The 16,655-nt window shown below is 42.7% G+C and overlaps 1 protein-coding gene across 4 annotated transcripts in view; it reads right to left on the bottom strand.

The window, feature by feature from the left end:
• Nucleotides 1–9,104: 9,104 nt before the first annotated feature.
• Nucleotides 9,105–16,655, bottom strand: part of LOC119143051 (amine oxidase [flavin-containing] B-like) — a 55,256-nt gene continuing 47,705 nt past the window's right edge. Inside the window, exons 13-16 of one of the 4 annotated variants that reach the window (XM_037376833.1) lie at nt 15,791–15,902; nt 14,106–14,168; nt 13,533–13,693; nt 9,105–10,609 (exon numbers count right to left, since the gene is read on the bottom strand). In XM_037376833.1, coding sequence (XP_037232730.1) covers nt 13,538–13,693; nt 14,106–14,168; nt 15,791–15,902 — 331 coding nt within the window. In that variant the 3' untranslated portion in view covers nt 9,105–10,609; nt 13,533–13,537. Of the gene's footprint in view, nt 13,694–14,105; nt 14,169–15,790; nt 15,903–16,655 lie in introns of all 4 variants that reach the window. The other 3 variants (XM_037376834.1, XM_037376832.1, XM_037376836.1) reach the window with 3 other exon arrangements.

The raw sequence follows: 16,655 nt of genomic DNA, 5'->3' as shown, positions 1-16,655 counted from the left end.
TCTCGTGTTACTTTTGTGAGTTTGTGGAAGGTGATGTTTCTCTAGCGTGTGAAGTCACTAGGCGCAGCACATGCAGCAGCCACCGAACCCTTGCTTTGCTTGATACGATCCATATGTATACACCAACAGAAACACCTACATACCCAGGATGACGTCGCTCCTGGCCTCTACTTCAACCACATTCATATGCACACAACAAGTGCAGGCCAGTCTCAGCCTAGGTGCTGGTGGGCTGCAAACCAGAAGCTGTTTCCAGAGGGAAGGGGTGCTTCAGGTGGCCCCTTGTCATCAGATGTGAGCAGGTGCTCATGGTGCCAGTGTTAAGCACTGCACAGGAAAGGTTGTACTGATGGTACATGTCTCCTGAGCTACTTTGTTCATTGTTCATTGATCCCCATTCTGTGTGGGGATCAGCCAGCCACTACCAGTTTCTCTGGCAGAAAAAAAGCCTGAACAGATTATTTATAAGGTGACCATCTACATTTTAAGCTTCAACTTTCCCATCTACCTTCAACTTACACATGCACTTCAAATTACCCTCACTAGAAAGGAGAGAATAGTCTCAGTAGGAAACAGCAATGCTGGGTTTTAAATACATTGAACTGTAGTATTATATGCTTGTTTAAAGGATTTTTGACACATCATTTGACAAGTTGGTTTAGCATCCAGCTTAGGAACATTTTAAGAGGGAGAAAAGGGACTGACATGAATTGCTGTTTGACTTGAGGGCTCCCTGTCGAATATGTTCCCCCCAGCTCCAGCCACTACCAGGCTGGGATTCCTGTGCACCAGGACTACCCCTTGCATGCAGCCTGGCACAGCCCCAATGCCTGCCTGAGGGCTTGGGGAGGGAGCACGGGCTTGCTCCTGAGAAGCCTTTTGTGGTGTGAAATGGTTCTGTTACGTGCTTCCCCCCGGGGATATTTTCACTGCCTGAAAAACACTGTCCATATCTACTCAAAAATATTTATCCGCGTATTTGTGGCTATTGGAACCATTCATTTTTGTGCTGACTTTAAACTTGACATCTGAATTTCACAGCTTTTGTGTGTGCACACAAAAGAGACCCCAAATCATCTGGAATACACCTGTGAGCCAACACCATCCAGCTTCACTCTTCACCTTACCCACGCACTTCTACTGTAATTTGTTTGGGTTTTGAACTGCAAGTTCGTTTCAGCTGAACCAGTCCCAAACAGGGCCAGGTACAATGTTCCCTGTTTTGAGAGAAAAAGCACATCTCGCTGCTGTGGGATTGGTAAGCACAAATGAAATGAAAGAGGTTGGTTGAAATCAGCATTTCTGAAACTTCTGCAGCTCCCTGGCACCACACTGCTGCCGAGAAAGGGCAGCGTTTGTCGGAGATTATAGACCAGTTTCCATCCTGCTTTAATGCCCTTTCTGACAATCAGAACAATTTCCCTGTTTAAACATTAAACATTTAGCTTAAATATTAAACAGCCAGGCATCTTTCTTAAACCAATTTTGAAACAGAATGGGACCGAGTTTATCACCGCTGACAACTCTCCGAGTGAGCTGCTGCTGTTATTAAAACCGTGAGGCTCAAACCCTGTGGAAACACCTCTTTCTGCTGGGGACCAAGTGGAGTCCTCAGCCAGGCTGTGGGGTGGGAAAGCCTGCTGTGACTTCCCTAACCAGGGGTGCTCGGTGCCCCAGTTTTTGAAGGAAGAGCCCTGCACTCCCCTGGGGGAGGTGGGAGATGCTCTGTCCTCTCAAAGTAAGGGATGAGAAGGGAAAGGCCAAGGTCCACACCAAGTCCATCAGCACCAGGTGGGAACTGAATTGCATTGACATGCCTGTGAAATGGGAAAGCCTCAGGTGAAAAGGATGCTGTTTGATGTGTGGAAATAAAGCGAAGACCAGAGCAAACACTGGCAGAAGGAGTAGTGGAGGGGAAGGAGAGAAAAAAAATCAAGACTAATCCTCCATACTAGCAGCAAAATAAGATGCACCACGGAGCAGATAGATCAGGTGGTCTGAAATAAGCAAGCGGAGATGATGCCTGTGAGAGAACCTGCTTCTTTTTAAATTAAGTTGCTGGTTGTGCTTACAGATACCACAGCAGCTGTGCCCAGCCCCTCAGCATGTCACATAATCAGCCTTTTAACACCTTTGAGAGCCACAGAAATCGGCATTGGGGATGGGAAAGCACCTGTAAGCATCTCATGCTTCCCACCACCTTTCTGCCCCATTCCCTTCACCTGCAGCTGCTGCGTGTGCAGCGTGGCACGGCAGCCCCCACCCTGGATGTCAACAACCAGCCCCATGGGGACAGTCACCCTGAAACAGGCCAGGCTGTTGGGCCACCAGGAGCTGGATGGGCAGAAGGTGCAAGAGGAATGCTGCTGACTGGCTTCTTTGCTGCATCACCCCAACAAGGCTTTCCTTCCCTCATCACCTACTGCCATGCAACCTCCAAAATGCCCAGCACGCAACCTCCAAAACGCCCAGCATGGGAACTGACAACCCAAACCTCTCTGGCTGGAAACCCACCATATGAGAGTGCTGAGAAAGGGCCACGGTCACGAGGGTGAAGAGCTGGGTTGCAGGGGCTGCACGCTTTGACACCAGAGCACGTGAACATCCCCCAGGTCAGGCAGCATCTCTCCAGCCGTGCTCGTTGCTCAGGGCAAGGGGGAGAGCTCTGACCGCGTTCATGTGGGGTGCTAAAGGTGTACCCAGCCTCAAAATCCACTCGGGGCGAGCAAGTGGCTGCAGCCTGTGCTTGGGCTCTTCAACAGTCATTCACCAGCAATACTTTGCAGTTCACATTTGATCCAGCCCCCTGTTTCACACTTGATCTATTTTCCCAGGATCAAAGATACCCCCAAAACACTGGCACAAATTAGCATTACGTATTTGAATAAAACACCACCCAGGGGGATGTGCCAACAGTCTGATGGGCTGTAAACTGCAGGTTTACCACCAGGCAGTTCCTTCATTCCATTGACCAGGTTCTGCTGCCTGGCAGCAAGGGCTTTCCCCAGCCAGAAACCATGCAGGGAACAAGCTGGGGACTGGTCTTACGTTCTCTGCACAGAGCTCAGCTCCCAGTTCAGCATCAAGAAATAGAAAAATGGACAAATCCAGAGAGTCTTCTTCTGTGGAAACATGATTTTAGTCTGTTCTTTTCCTTTTAGGTCGTTTCTCTTCCATGGAGCAGTTGGAAACAGTTTTGTTTTGCAGATGTTCCCTGCAACAGTTGCTTTCCACACACACATAGAGAAAGCAAATTTCATCCTGGTGAAAATCCAGAAGGAGAAATTAAACGTGCTCTTTGTCTGTGAACTGTAACTTTTTCTTTTCCCACTCAGCTCCTGCCCTTGGTAATACATGCTTCGGGCTCCAGCTGCAACTCCTGTTCTGCTCTTTATTTGTAGTGCTTGGCTTCCCAGTTTCTGTTCCCTGTTTCTTGCTCTGTTTGGGGTTTTTTTTGGCCTCATCTTACACAGCAGAGACAGAACAACGCAGGACACATCGAAGGAGCAGGGAAAAAAGTTGCCCAAGCAAAAGCACATTCCTTACAAGAGGAAAGGGAAGCTTTAGCAGAGCGGTGCTGGCAGCTTGCTGGGTGCCAGAGGTCAGCAGTGCCTCCCAGCTGCCCATCTCCTCTTCCAGGGGTTCCAGGAGAGACGTGATGTGCCCCGACCTATAACCCTGAATGGATCAGACAGGGCTGTGAGCTTGTGCTGCCTATGACCTTAACAAGCATAAGACAATATAAGGCACATGTCCTTTGCGATCTCTATCTTCCCACTATTACTCTTTCTCCATGCAATGTAACTGCTAGCTCCACTGCCTCTCAGGCAACGAGAAGACAGCTTCCACCCAAGATGGAGTTGAAAATGAAGCAAAGGACGTTATTACTGCTTGTGCTGGCATTTGAACTTTCACGATCAGACCATTCACTTGAAAACTCCTTGGACCATTTTCATCAAAACATCAGTTAAATCGCAGATGTCTGACCCAAGTACAAAAGCCAGAGCCACTTGCGGGGCTACTACTGTGGGCAGACACCAGCTGCAGACAGCTGTGCTGGAGCATGGCCGGCTGCCTGTTTGCACAGCAGCATGGCACAGCGGGCTCAAGGCTGAGATAAAGGCTGCCATCTTCCGGCTATGTAACAGCAGTATTTCATCACCTCACAAACAAAAATGTGGCAGAAGCTTAACATTTTGATTTGCAGAAAGGTCTCAGTGGGTATTTCTGTACTGGTGCTTACCAGTCCTGTTGGGTACCCAAAATATCAAACTCTGGAATGGAAATACACTAAAAGAAAGGGATGCAAGTCCCCAGCTTCAAGCCCCCGTTCTCACCCATCTCCAAGCTCAGATATGTCATGCTGGAAGAAGCAAAGGCACACTCCATCCCTGCAGCTTCCATCCCTGCAGCCTCTGTAGCCAGTCCCTGGCAGAAATCAGGGCAATGAAATAGCTGCTGCACCACCCCTCTACTGGCACCCCAAGACTTCTTCCGAAGGGCAGCATGAAGGAGCTGGAAATCTATGAGTACAGGTCCTAAATGCACCTGAACACTCGCCTCCTCTGAGAAGGGGCTTTCTTTGGAGGCAGTTTGCTTTACAGAGATAAATAGAGGTGATGGCTCAAATATGAAAAAAAACCAAACAAACCAAAAAACTCTGAAAAAGCACTTCAGCCAAATGCCAGGTCGTAAAGGAATTATTGGGAAATAACATAGTTTCTAATTTAGTTTAATATTTTTGTTCCACTTCAGGCTGAATTGGCAAGTGGAGGCTGGAGTAACATCTCCCCTTGATTTTGATTAAGTGCAAGCATGCATTTCAATTGTTTTAAGATAATGACTGCACAGCCCGATGGGATATATCACTGCCTCAAACCTGGAATAGAAGTTTCCACATCTGAAATTATAATGTAATTTCTGCTAAATGCAACGCTGCTGTGCAAAGTGTTTTCTTTACAACTTGGAGCATATGCAAATTGGGAGTGAACAGCCTGAGAGCTGACACGGATGCCTCAGTGCATTATTAATACACTTCCTTTTCTTCCCTCCTTCCCATCCAAGCATCAGAGCATAGTCGAGTGCAGTGTTCAGTCCCATTAGACGATCGTTCAGGAGCACACTGAGTCATTTGACAAACCCAATTAGCCAAAGGCTGGTGTTTCTGCTGGGTACTGCTTCCTCGAGCACTTCATCAACAAGTCTTTGCTGCCACAGGGAAATGGCACTCAATGAGACCCCCCCCAAGTTTACTACTGGGGTTCAACGACATTATGCGCTTGGGCAGGTCTGTGTTGGCTCATACCCGTTCTGCTGCAGGTCAGATGAATGGATCACTTAGATTTGGATGAGGTTTCCCAGCCCCACTCCCCCACCCCCAAGTTTTGGGATTGGGTGGATGGAGTCTACAGAGCCTGTAGATGCCAGAGTAAATGGATCTGGATGGATACTGATGATTTTGTTAGAGCTGTTCTGCTAAGGAGGGACTGTAAAAATGGCTAACAGAAAATACCCTGTGCACATAAATAAAACCAGCCCTGAGTGAAAGCTAATAATCTTTTACTTCTAAATTAGAAAAAGTATCTCTTACATTCTGTCAAAACACAGAGTGAGGCTGTCTTTGACCTACAATGGATGTAAAAACTCAAAAACTTTCTTTGCCTCTTTCAGCAAGACCAGGAAGAGTGGGAAACTGGGATGAACCAGCATGGCACTGGGTAAAGACGCAGTGGACAAGACCCTTAGTGTGCGTTTCACAGCTTATCACAGCTATTCAAAATTAATTTTTGAGCTTTTTCTAGCCTAACTTCAGAATAGCTTGTTGCTACTGACTGTACAAATCATGCAGGCTAAAGTCAGCTCACAAACCCTCTTACTCAGGTGTTGGTTTTTTTACAGCTTAACTTGGCACTCAGCTGCTAACTGAAGGCTTTTCTAGCAGACACCGCTAATATTCTGACTAGCATACCATGACTTTGTTTTTCCTTCCAATGACCAACAAAACCACTATAGCCTGCCTGCATAAAGGACAGCTATCTATTAATATATTGCATGTGCAGCTGCCTATTAACATGCAATTTATTAACTTGCATCATATTAGATTCACAGGGCCTGCATTATCCCTGTTTGCACTTCTCCAGAGCTAAATACCCCAAGGAAGCATTTAAGTACCTAACTGCCATCAGCAGTGGGTGGGAGGGAGAAGCTGCCCAGTTCGGTACCCAAAGAGTGCCTGTGCCACCTGTGCAGGGCTGGTTTAGGACACATGGCCTCTGGAAGAGCTGCCACCTTTTGGAACAGCAGCTGGATGCTGGACAAGGTGCCCTCAGACACCTGAAAGGCACAAGGCAACCAACTATGCTTTGGCTCCTGAATTGCTCTCTAGGTGGGTAAATACCACACGCCCTTTGAAAACACCTAACCTGGCTATTAATGTCTTTGCAGAACAACTGAAACACATGTGTTAGATATGAGTTAATCCCATGTATATGAAACATATAACTGAGGTACTGAAGTTAGAAGCTGCGTCAGTTTAGGTGTCCTCCCATGCAGACAGCGAGAGAGGACGTGTCTGTGGGGCTCCTTCCAGTCCTGCACGGACAGAACCACTAGGCGAGGAGCCCCTCTCTCCCCGCTCACCATGCAGAGAAGGACCAGCCTGACAAAAACTCTGTCTGGGCAGCCCTGTTGACAGAAGCACCTCAAATGAGGTGGCAAAAACTTGGGCCTTAATGCGTTGGTCTAAATTAAGCAGAAAGCCCCCCCTTGCTTCCTTCCAGTAGCTACCAAACTGTACCTTGGTTCTGCAAAATCTGAGGCCAGTTTTGCCTTTCATTCTCAGATGCTTGGCAGTCCTGGGTTAACGGTTGGACTTCATGATCTTAAAGGTCTTTTCCAGCCTAAATGATTCTATGATTCTGTGCTTTTTTTTTTTTTTTTTTTTTCTGAGGCAATGCTACAGGCCCAAGGGGAATTTATCCTGCCTTGAGCCAGAAGGAAAACTCGTCAGTCCCTCAAGCATTTTGGGATTTGCTTCAGATGAGTAGATCAGTATGATTATACAAGGTGAGAGGAAAAAATGATCCTCAGTTCTCATACTGGAAGTGAGTTTTGTATGATTTAGTCATATAATGTGCAAGTATATCCTACCCTCTGCTAAACAATGAGTGGGACTTCTAATTTTTTTCCTCAGGAAATCATATTAATGTTTTCTATACAAAATATGCATTTCTCCTGTATTAATCTGTCCAAATTAATTTTCTGTACACTGGACTGCTGAAAATAATGAAGCGCCCCTGTCTGACGTAGTCTCTTTGACATGCACACTGAAAGCTTTGTAAATAAATAAATAAATAAATAGATAAATAAAAATACCGCTATTTCAGTGCCTCCTCTGAGATGCCACAGGATATGTATGAACAAAGGGTTAAAGAGGAAGTTCAAATCTGACCCAGGGCAGTGATGTTTAAGAGTCATAACCATTTGTGAGCTGCTTTGAGGGCCTGTGAAATGCATTGCTGCTTCTGATACGTTTCTAGGGGACGGATGCTTTATAGAGCATGGAAAGGATTAGTTGAGGGTATTTGCTTTCATGGTATTTATGCTCTTTTATAACTTGTAAGTAATACTGAAAGTTAAGCTTATACAAAGAGCACCGCATGCTTTTGACGTGTTTTTCACATGGATGGTTATGCTTTTCCAAGTATTCATAGACTACGGTTTTGTGAAACACAGGTCCCTTCCCAAGGCTAAATTTGTTCTTTGGTTACATTCTCTCTCTAGCACTAACACCGAGCTGCCAGATGAAATTAAGCCAGTGATTTTTGCCTCTTTTCTTTCATTTTTTTTTATGTTTACACCACATATTATTTGGTATAAAATCTGTTTCTTGCCATGTTCAGTTACAGCCGCATGCCACCTGCCCTTGGCTCTTATGAGCAGCTATAAAACATGTCCCTGCCCATACGTATTCTGGTAAACAAGATGCTGTAAGAGGTATGTTTATGATGGGAGCACTCCAAATCTAAAACAATAAAAAATAAGTCTTAAGTGTAAGGCAGTTCGCTATCTGTATGTGAAGTACTGAGGTCTGAGCAACAGGTCCTGAGCCAAAGCTGACCTCTAGATGAACCTGCCAACCAAACATTTTTTTTCTATAGATATATATATAATCCAATCATTACCAAATATGCATGATCATTAGTGAAAGATGTAGCTCAGATAGAATTTAATCATTAGCAAAGACACAGTGCGTCCTTCCTTGCTTAGAGGCAGGTAGTCAAGGCTATGAAACCAGGCATGTGGCCTTGTTTGCAAACTGGTAGATAAAATGAAGTAGATAAGGAAGATTCCCTTGGTTCCTCCCTGAGCCCTGGCCAGGCTTCAGTGGGATCTAAGCGGAGTGTGAAACCAGACATGTCCGTGTTTGAAATTAGGTGAGCTTGTTTATTCAACAGTATAAAAGCTGGACCTTCTTACAGCGACTTTGGAAACCTCACCTACGAGTGGACATACCGCACAGGGCCTCCAGCTGCCGGGAAAGGCTCTCCAGATCCCCGCTGTGACCGGGGCTCCCCAGCCACTGCAGACCTGGACATGGTAAAGTATTAAGGCAATTGGTGATGTATCTTTCTTAACCACTATAGTCTGTCATATGTAGCAGTGATTAGGCACATTACCTTGCCTTGTTTTATTCTTGCTGTATTCTTTCACTTAATATTTATTTCACTTACTATTCTATTGCTTTAAATGTAAGTAAAGATAAATACACTTCTTTAACTAGGCATCTGTTTCCTTTGTGCTGACCCCATCTATGGGCAAAACAATATGTTAGGAAGAATTATTACCAAATGTGGTTTGATTTTTTTTGGTGTTTGTTTTTTGGTTTTGGTTGAGGGTTTTTTTGGTGCTTTGGGGCTTTTTTGGGGGATTGTTTGGGTTTTGTATCCTTCTCTCCTTCTTTACAGAGCTTTCTTTACTGAGAAAAGCTGAACATACCTCACTGGCTTCAGTATGAAATGCAAAATGTTGTGTTACTAAGTAATACTCACCATCACAACCAAGTCAAAAGGGGCTTCCACAAAAGAAAAGCCTCAAACAGTAAATGTGACATGACAATATTTATTGATTCTAATTAAGGTTAAAAAAAGTTCACAGCTGTCAGATAAAAATATCTGCAGAGCCTATTGAAAAGGGAGCTTAAGAAGGAAACCAAGGGAGACAGTCACCACAGAGGCACTTGAGAAAATGCTACAGTTATAAAAGGCACAAAATCATCACATACACAGCATATATATTCCTGCAAAGTGAGGTCACTCTTTTTTTCCAAAACACAGAGGCAGGCATCACTGAACACTGACCTGTACATGACCACAGTAGACACGCTATAAGCAGCAGTCTATGACAACTTTAAACGATTTGACTGTAGAGATACTTTGAAAGCAAGACTGCTTTGGTCATCCCATTATTATCTCTATTGAAGATTAGACTGTAAGATCAAGATGATCTTAAGGTTGCAGAGATGGGAGAGGGAACGTTAGTCCATTTAAACACAGGTCAGGTTTATTTGTGAGCATTTGTAATCTGTGATTTAAGTGGGTTTGCTTCTTGTAAGAGAGCAGTGGCTGATCTGTTGTCATTTAATCCTGGCTCCCTTTTGCATCCAAGTGGTTTAGAGGACATACTTCTTCCTCAAAAATATTTTCACGTCTCAAAAAATAAAAAAAATTAACATTTCTGCACTTCTGTCTACCTCAGTGAAAGAACAGTCCCACTGAGGATACAGGAAGATTATTTTAATAGAGGCCTTTAGCTTCTCCTCCACACCTTAGGTTCCAGTGATGGGCAATGCTAAGACATATATTCAATTGTGATTAATGTTTTTGTTGTATTGACAGCAGATGTACTGTTTGGAATCAAGATCTGCACTGAGGAAAAAATGCACAAGTTAAAGGAAAGACAAGGGGCTGCCTCAGGTTGCTCACTTCCTTGTAATCGTTAAGTAGTTTATACAATTAGCTTTCAAGTACTTTGGTTAACACAGATTTTCATGCCATGACCCAACATCCTTTGCAATACACAGTTGCTATCACCACAGTATACAAGCAAGTAGACCTCTTTATTTTGCAAAGTCTGAAGAGCCTTACAAAATATGCATGATAACACAGATCAGTTCATAAGAGACAATTATTTCCATGGTTGTTCCTATAATACATTTTACGAAGCTGTTAAACTGCTGGAATTTCCATGATAGCAGATTTCTCATCAAAACTTTTTCATTTATTAAGACTATAGCACAATGGGTTACCCGTTAAACCAGACTTCATTCCTCTATTTGAAGGGCTGGCACGAAGGAATTTTAAAAATGTAAGCCACTGCTAACAGTTCCCTTTACCCATGGGAAGCAACTTGATTCTCTACCTACATCAATTTTTCTACCACACTGGCATCCACATACACAAAGTGCCACATATTCCATTTATGTGGAAGATGTCAAGAAAACAGCAGCAAATCCTTCTTTTTAGTCCCGTAGTGGTGATAAACTCCACAGCATAATCATAGCAAGACACGGCTGTAAAGACAAAGAGAGCATTCCTAATGCTTTGGCAGTCTGGAAGGAAGAAGACAAGAGACTTTTGAGTGCTAATACAGATGTTGCAATTCAAAACTCCCAGCTCCATCAGATTTGGCTAGAAATCTCAGGGGATCCAAAGTTAATTTGAGATTTCAAGTTGCACTTACTTATAGTTACGGCAGAATAACATGAGAAATGCTTTGTGCATTTGGGGTTTTTTTTCCTGTTTTTGTTTCATTCTGAAACCAAAAAAAATTTATAAAGACTTTTTTTTTTTTTTTTTTCCAATTGCTTCATCTCATGAAAAGCTTTGGATATGATTCAGTTCAGTTCTAGCTACATCCAACTTCTGTTTTGCCTTGGATTTTCTGCCCCTGCGGCACACAACATATTCTTGTTAGACTGGGAAAGACCTCTTCCAGATTCAGGAGCAAAGAACTACACACATTTTTGACATGAATAAAACCAATTTATCCTCATTAGTCTCATGGATCTGCTCCCCTTTAGACCTGGAGAATATTTCTAGGGCAGAAGCAGGACTTGAATTCCAACAGTTTTGGCAGAGAAATCATCTGCAAATGCAGCAGTTCTTTTATGTTAAGTATGTATTCACCATCTAGCACTTACAAATATTGGGCCAAGACTTTAAAAATGTCTCCCCAAATTTAGGTTTGACTGTTTATTTGTGGCTTGAGAATTGTCTGAGTTGCAAAAGCTCTGAACTTACATAGTTCCCATTCAGCTTTCGGTTCCTAATTCATTTAGTAAATAAATCACACAGAGAGAAAGCCACACAGAAACACTCTGTGGCAGGTAAATGTCCCAGCCAATTAGTGCTCTATGTGATACAATGAGAAAGGCCATATGTACACTGTTGCACTGTTCTTCTGACTTAAAAGATCTTTATGTCTGAAAAGTTCCCCTATGCATTTTAAAAAGCTGTTATGAGGATATGCATTTGTGATAAAATCCAAGCTGCTGCTGCTACAAGATTTTTAACTGGCACATTGAGCTAAAAAGAATGAAACCTAAGGGTCAGAAATGGATGCACTGCTCACAAATATAACGGCTTTATAAGTAGTTCAGTGGATTTCCATGGGACTATTTGGAGAATGAAGTACTACTCCACACAAGCAAGATCAGATGCTAGCCCAAAAACGTCTGCCTGAGACTGGTGATACAGTTCCTCTACCGTCTGCTCACACTAGTTGCTGAATATATTATTATACTTCTCTCCATGGCCTTTTACTGCAATATAATTTTTCTACATATACATTGGCTGGTTGAAGAGAGAAGTGCAGCAAACAGGCTCAGAATAATTCCAGACATCTCAAACTTCACGTTCTCAGTTATACCCTTGTCTTCCTGTCTGGTGCTGCGCAGATGTAAACCAGCAGAACTACCTGGACAAGGTACCATCATGTTGACAGGTAGGCACCTAAGGTTTTGGTGGTAGGGGGTGTGTGTCTTTTTTTTTAATTTTATTTTCTTCTCTATCTCTCTCTCTCTTTTTTTTTTTTTTTTTAATACATTCTTTGAAAGCTACCAAGCTAGGGTGGGCAGAAGCATTTGCATGTGACTATACTATCCATGGTTCTCTTTCATTTCTCTATCATTTAGATCCTTGATTGGTTACCAAAAGTGCACAGTCAGTACAACACAGCACAGCAGGAAGAAGTGGAAGTGCTAATCCCATCAATATGGTTTCTAGGACAGACTGCAGCTCTGAATCAGCTAAGCTGCATTCAGCATGAAGTGGTTGGGGAGCAGTTAAGTTGAGTTTTCTTCTCAGTTTAACGCTATTGCTATGTTTTTGAGCCCACTGTGCCCTACCAAGCAAGTGACAGCTTCAAGGTGTTCAAAGTATGAATTTAAGTAAATGAAAGAAAGGAAGGAGATAAGAAAAAAAAAAATATGTAAGAGTTTTTTTATGGACAGCTTTACAACTTCCTGGGGTAGGCAGAGGTTAATTTGTTCTCTTGCTATCTTGCAGTAACTTAAGGAGTTAAAAGAGGACCTTGGAGGCAAAGAAATATCAGACTGGGTGTAAAAGCTGTGAAAGGCTCTATCTGTACATTAGCACAAGGTTCCCTGTTCACACTCAGGTCCAACAGCCTGAGCTGCCACACTCCTGTACCTATCAGCTATAGTCTGGAGCCTGCCACATTTCTAGGCAGGGGAGATCTGATCCCACACAGGGACTGATGCGACTGGGACGTGCGAGCTCTGCTGCTCCAGGCAAGTGTGAACACAGCTGGGGAGCCTGAAGCTCAACCACATTGCCAAAGGCAGTAAAAACATTGTCCTTTAACTCACCGTAGGACAAATATACCACTGGAAATATCAGCCACCTATAGCCACACTTGCATAGTAGTATGGATAAATCTAGCCTGACTTGTCCCTTAAGTGTCACCTGGGCTCTGGACATTTGGGTGAAAAATAAAAACACTAAAAAGATCCTTACCAGTAATTTGCATGAACTATTTAATTATTTTTTTACACTATTGATTTCTTCTCTCAGTCTACTACACAGGAAGACAGAAATTCTTTGTTTATAACTAGAGATGGAAGTGCCTGTGAAGACTTGGGAGTTCAGGGTCTGGTTCAGATAGTGTAAAAACAACTGCAAATCTCACCAGAACAGGCTTGGTATTTTGTCATTTCTGGTCTGAGACCTGGATAAAAACCTCAAGGTAATAACACTTGGCAGGGTATCCTAGAAATTCACCAACCAAAAAGTTACTGCTAGAAGTAGGCCTGGATGCAGGGGGTTCTTTTTCACTATGGATCCCCTTCCTTCATCCCTCCCCTCCAGCCTCTCCTCTCTATTATTTTCTCTCTTCCCCAGCCCTGATCTGAATTTGGAAACAGAGAAGTGCATGCCAAAAAAAAAACCTAAAAAAAAACCCTAAAAAAAAAGGAAAGAAAACCACTCAAATGTGAGGCTTTGCATTGGCACCTTTTTCAGTTTCGAACTAGAAGTCCCTTTTTGTAAGCAAATAACCCAGCCACAGCCACAGAGGTGAAGAATGTGGAAAATCCAATCAGCTTTAGCAGTCCCGGCACAGATGGCAAGTTCCTCTCCCAGAAGGTTGTAGTGATGGGCAAAGCTGGAACATCCTGCAGGGAGAGCATCCATTATGAACATAACACTTGTGAGAAGCAGGATGTAAATCAAGAGAGTTTTGCAGCAGAAACGGAACCGAGTTGAAACAGTTCACGTTATCAGGAAGGACAGTGTATCAAAATTTTCTTCTCAGTTAAAGGGAAGAAGAGACACGGAAAGGATTCATAGCCCAGCTAAAAAGTGCAATCCTTTCTAATCCCATGTTACAGAGTTGTCAGATGGGTGCCCCCTCTGGGTTTTGATCCGTTCCTGTTCATGGAAGGGCAGTTTTGGGGAGTAAAGGAAAGTTTGAAAGTTTATTGTGGCTTTTATTAAGTGAACTTAAATAAAAACAGCCAACAAAATTTTATCTCACCAGCAAAACCATAGGAAAAAAATATCCATTTAATCTACAGAAAGACTTACAACAGATTCAGGTTCTGGCTTCCAAATTTCACTGTCTGGGATTTTCCTCATAGCAAACAGTATCTGAAAATAAATAACATTCTCTAGTAAGTACCATTCATTCTTTGAAAGGGAAAAAAAAGCTGGCTTCATTTTGTTTTAAAATGGCATGATGAAGATAACAACCGAACACATAAATTGCTGTGTATTCAAATGTTAAAAGAAAACTCAATGGTTATACAACTTATTTCTGGGGAGGCCTGGTATTTAATAAGACACTGCTCCTAGTGGAAAATAGAAACAGTAACAGGAAAACCGCTCTATGCCTAGTTAGTCCATGCAAGATATTGGAACTTAACTGGTCCCATGGGAACCTGGTAATATGAGTATGACAGAGTTACGTATACACTCATGGCAAAGTGAGGTGTGCGTAAACCAGCTACTGCATAGGCGAGCCATATAGCCACAAGTAGCTGGTTTTGCTAATTTTACCGTGATGTCGGAAGAGGAACAGAATCCTGTAAGTGATGACAGACCACCACTTTCAACCAGAGAAAAGCAAGACTAAAAAGAAAACCTTCACAATGGAAAAGTAACTGTTCAAAGTATCAAAGATACTTGAGATCAGTAGGATAGCAAAAATTATCTGAAAAGAGTCATGAAAGACAGTAAGATTAACTTCTACAGTAAAATAAAACTGAGGTGCTGATATTGTTTTTCCTGTACCAGGCACTTGCAGATTTAAGATTTTCTGTCTTTTACGATGAGCTTTTATTCTAGACAAGATTCCGGGACCCCACCAACTTTTCAATACAGGAACGTGAGAAACACCCTTGCACTAGATTTTAAACATATTTTCCTTTCACAAGTAAACGAGGAAAGGAAAGCATCAAAATTTTTACCAGTCAACCTCCCTTGCCAACTTCCCTGCTGAGGCCTATGAAGGTTCTGCTGCAATGTCCCTGCATTAGAGAGGCTCTGCAGGTTTTCTGGAACAGGTTACGTATAACCTCCAAAAATGGGACAGTTGATCTCTGTCTTTTGGGGCAGGTGTAGGGGCTACACAAACTCTCCAGATCCCTTCCAGGCCAATTTCTGTTCAATTACTGTAGATTTTAGCCACTAGGTTCCCTCCAGCTCATAAAACAGATGGAACTTCTTTTGCTGCTTCATAAACTGCAATATTCCTGGAAATACATGAGGAATTGGCATTTTTTCAGAAGGAAAATATTTTAAGTCATTGTTTAATGACTTTACATAAGGCTGTCTCAACGGCATATCACTGTGTCAATGGTATTGTTGGAAAGAGTTGAGGAAGAGACTAGCTTGGTGTGTAGAGCTGCAGAACTGAGCTGTTCCTAGTGAGGCTAATGGCCGTGATCTCTCAGTATGATGACTAACAAAGTGCCCATTTGGGGGGAAAAAATACTAGGTGAGAATGTGGGATTTCCGTTAAAGAAGAAAGGATTTAGATCCTGGAAACAGAGAAGAGTTTGACGAAATAGAGAGCCCTTACTAAGCATTCCAAATCTAAGTGCAAAACCATCATCCTTTTTGAAGTCTATCCCCTTTGCAGGGATTTACATCCAGATTTCAGAATGCCTGAAGCTATCAACACTCAGTTCCCATTTCACCTCCAACCAGAACATCTTTCATTTTCCATAGGATATTTGACAGTGCCACCTGTTTTGGGCTTGAATCCATACCTCTCTGGCTGCTCTTTCTCCAGCCTGCACGGCCCCCTCCATGTATCCACTCCACTCTGTGGCTGTCTCTGTGCCAGCAAAATAGATTCTGCCAATGGGCTGCCGAATGATCCTGGAGGGGGAGACAAGCACTAAGTCACATCAGCCATATCAGCAAAGAGAACTGAAATCCTTGGGTTAATAGTAGAATAAAAATTTTAAATAACAGTGAGCACATAAAGATAGTAATTCCTGGTAAGTTCAGCTGGAAAGGTTGTCTGCATTGCATTTCATTTCTTACAGTAAACACAACAGTGTTCATATTTACTAAACATTTACACTGCTCACAGGTGTAAAAGACAATTCATTTGAGATGAGATTTATTCTGTCTCATGATTTCAGTTAGTGCCATAAATACCCATGCTAGACATTACTGGCACAGTGTAGCATTCTGAAGTACATCCCCACGATATCTAAAGTAACAAGCAAATAATAATAAAAAAAAGTTGTTTTACTCTATTTTTGCCAGAATTTGCAATAAATACCATTAAAATTACTTTAAATACTAAGGCTTCCATATGCTCTTCAGTACAACTGCTTTATTGCTCTAAGTTCTTTTTAAATTGTGAAAACTTATACTTTAAAAGTAAGGCTATGCCACCACATTAAGAACTATGTATCTGAATCCAATCACCAGTTGGACCAGTAAGCCTTTTTCTCTTTGGTAAATCTTGTTTTCATGCAAAAATAATTATGTCAGAGACGACTGTGTACAATGGCACACTGATTACTATATTAAGCCTTGACTGCTAAACAGAAAGGAACAGTCCAAAGAAATCACTCATCACTGTCAATGTTGGCAAGAATTAATTCACTGCCAGTATTT

This window comes from Falco rusticolus, chromosome 2 (genome assembly GCF_015220075.1).
Source record: "Falco rusticolus isolate bFalRus1 chromosome 2, bFalRus1.pri, whole genome shotgun sequence".
NCBI classification, from domain to species: domain Eukaryota; kingdom Metazoa; phylum Chordata; class Aves; order Falconiformes; family Falconidae; genus Falco; species Falco rusticolus.
This window is presented reverse-complemented; position numbering and strand designations above follow the sequence as displayed.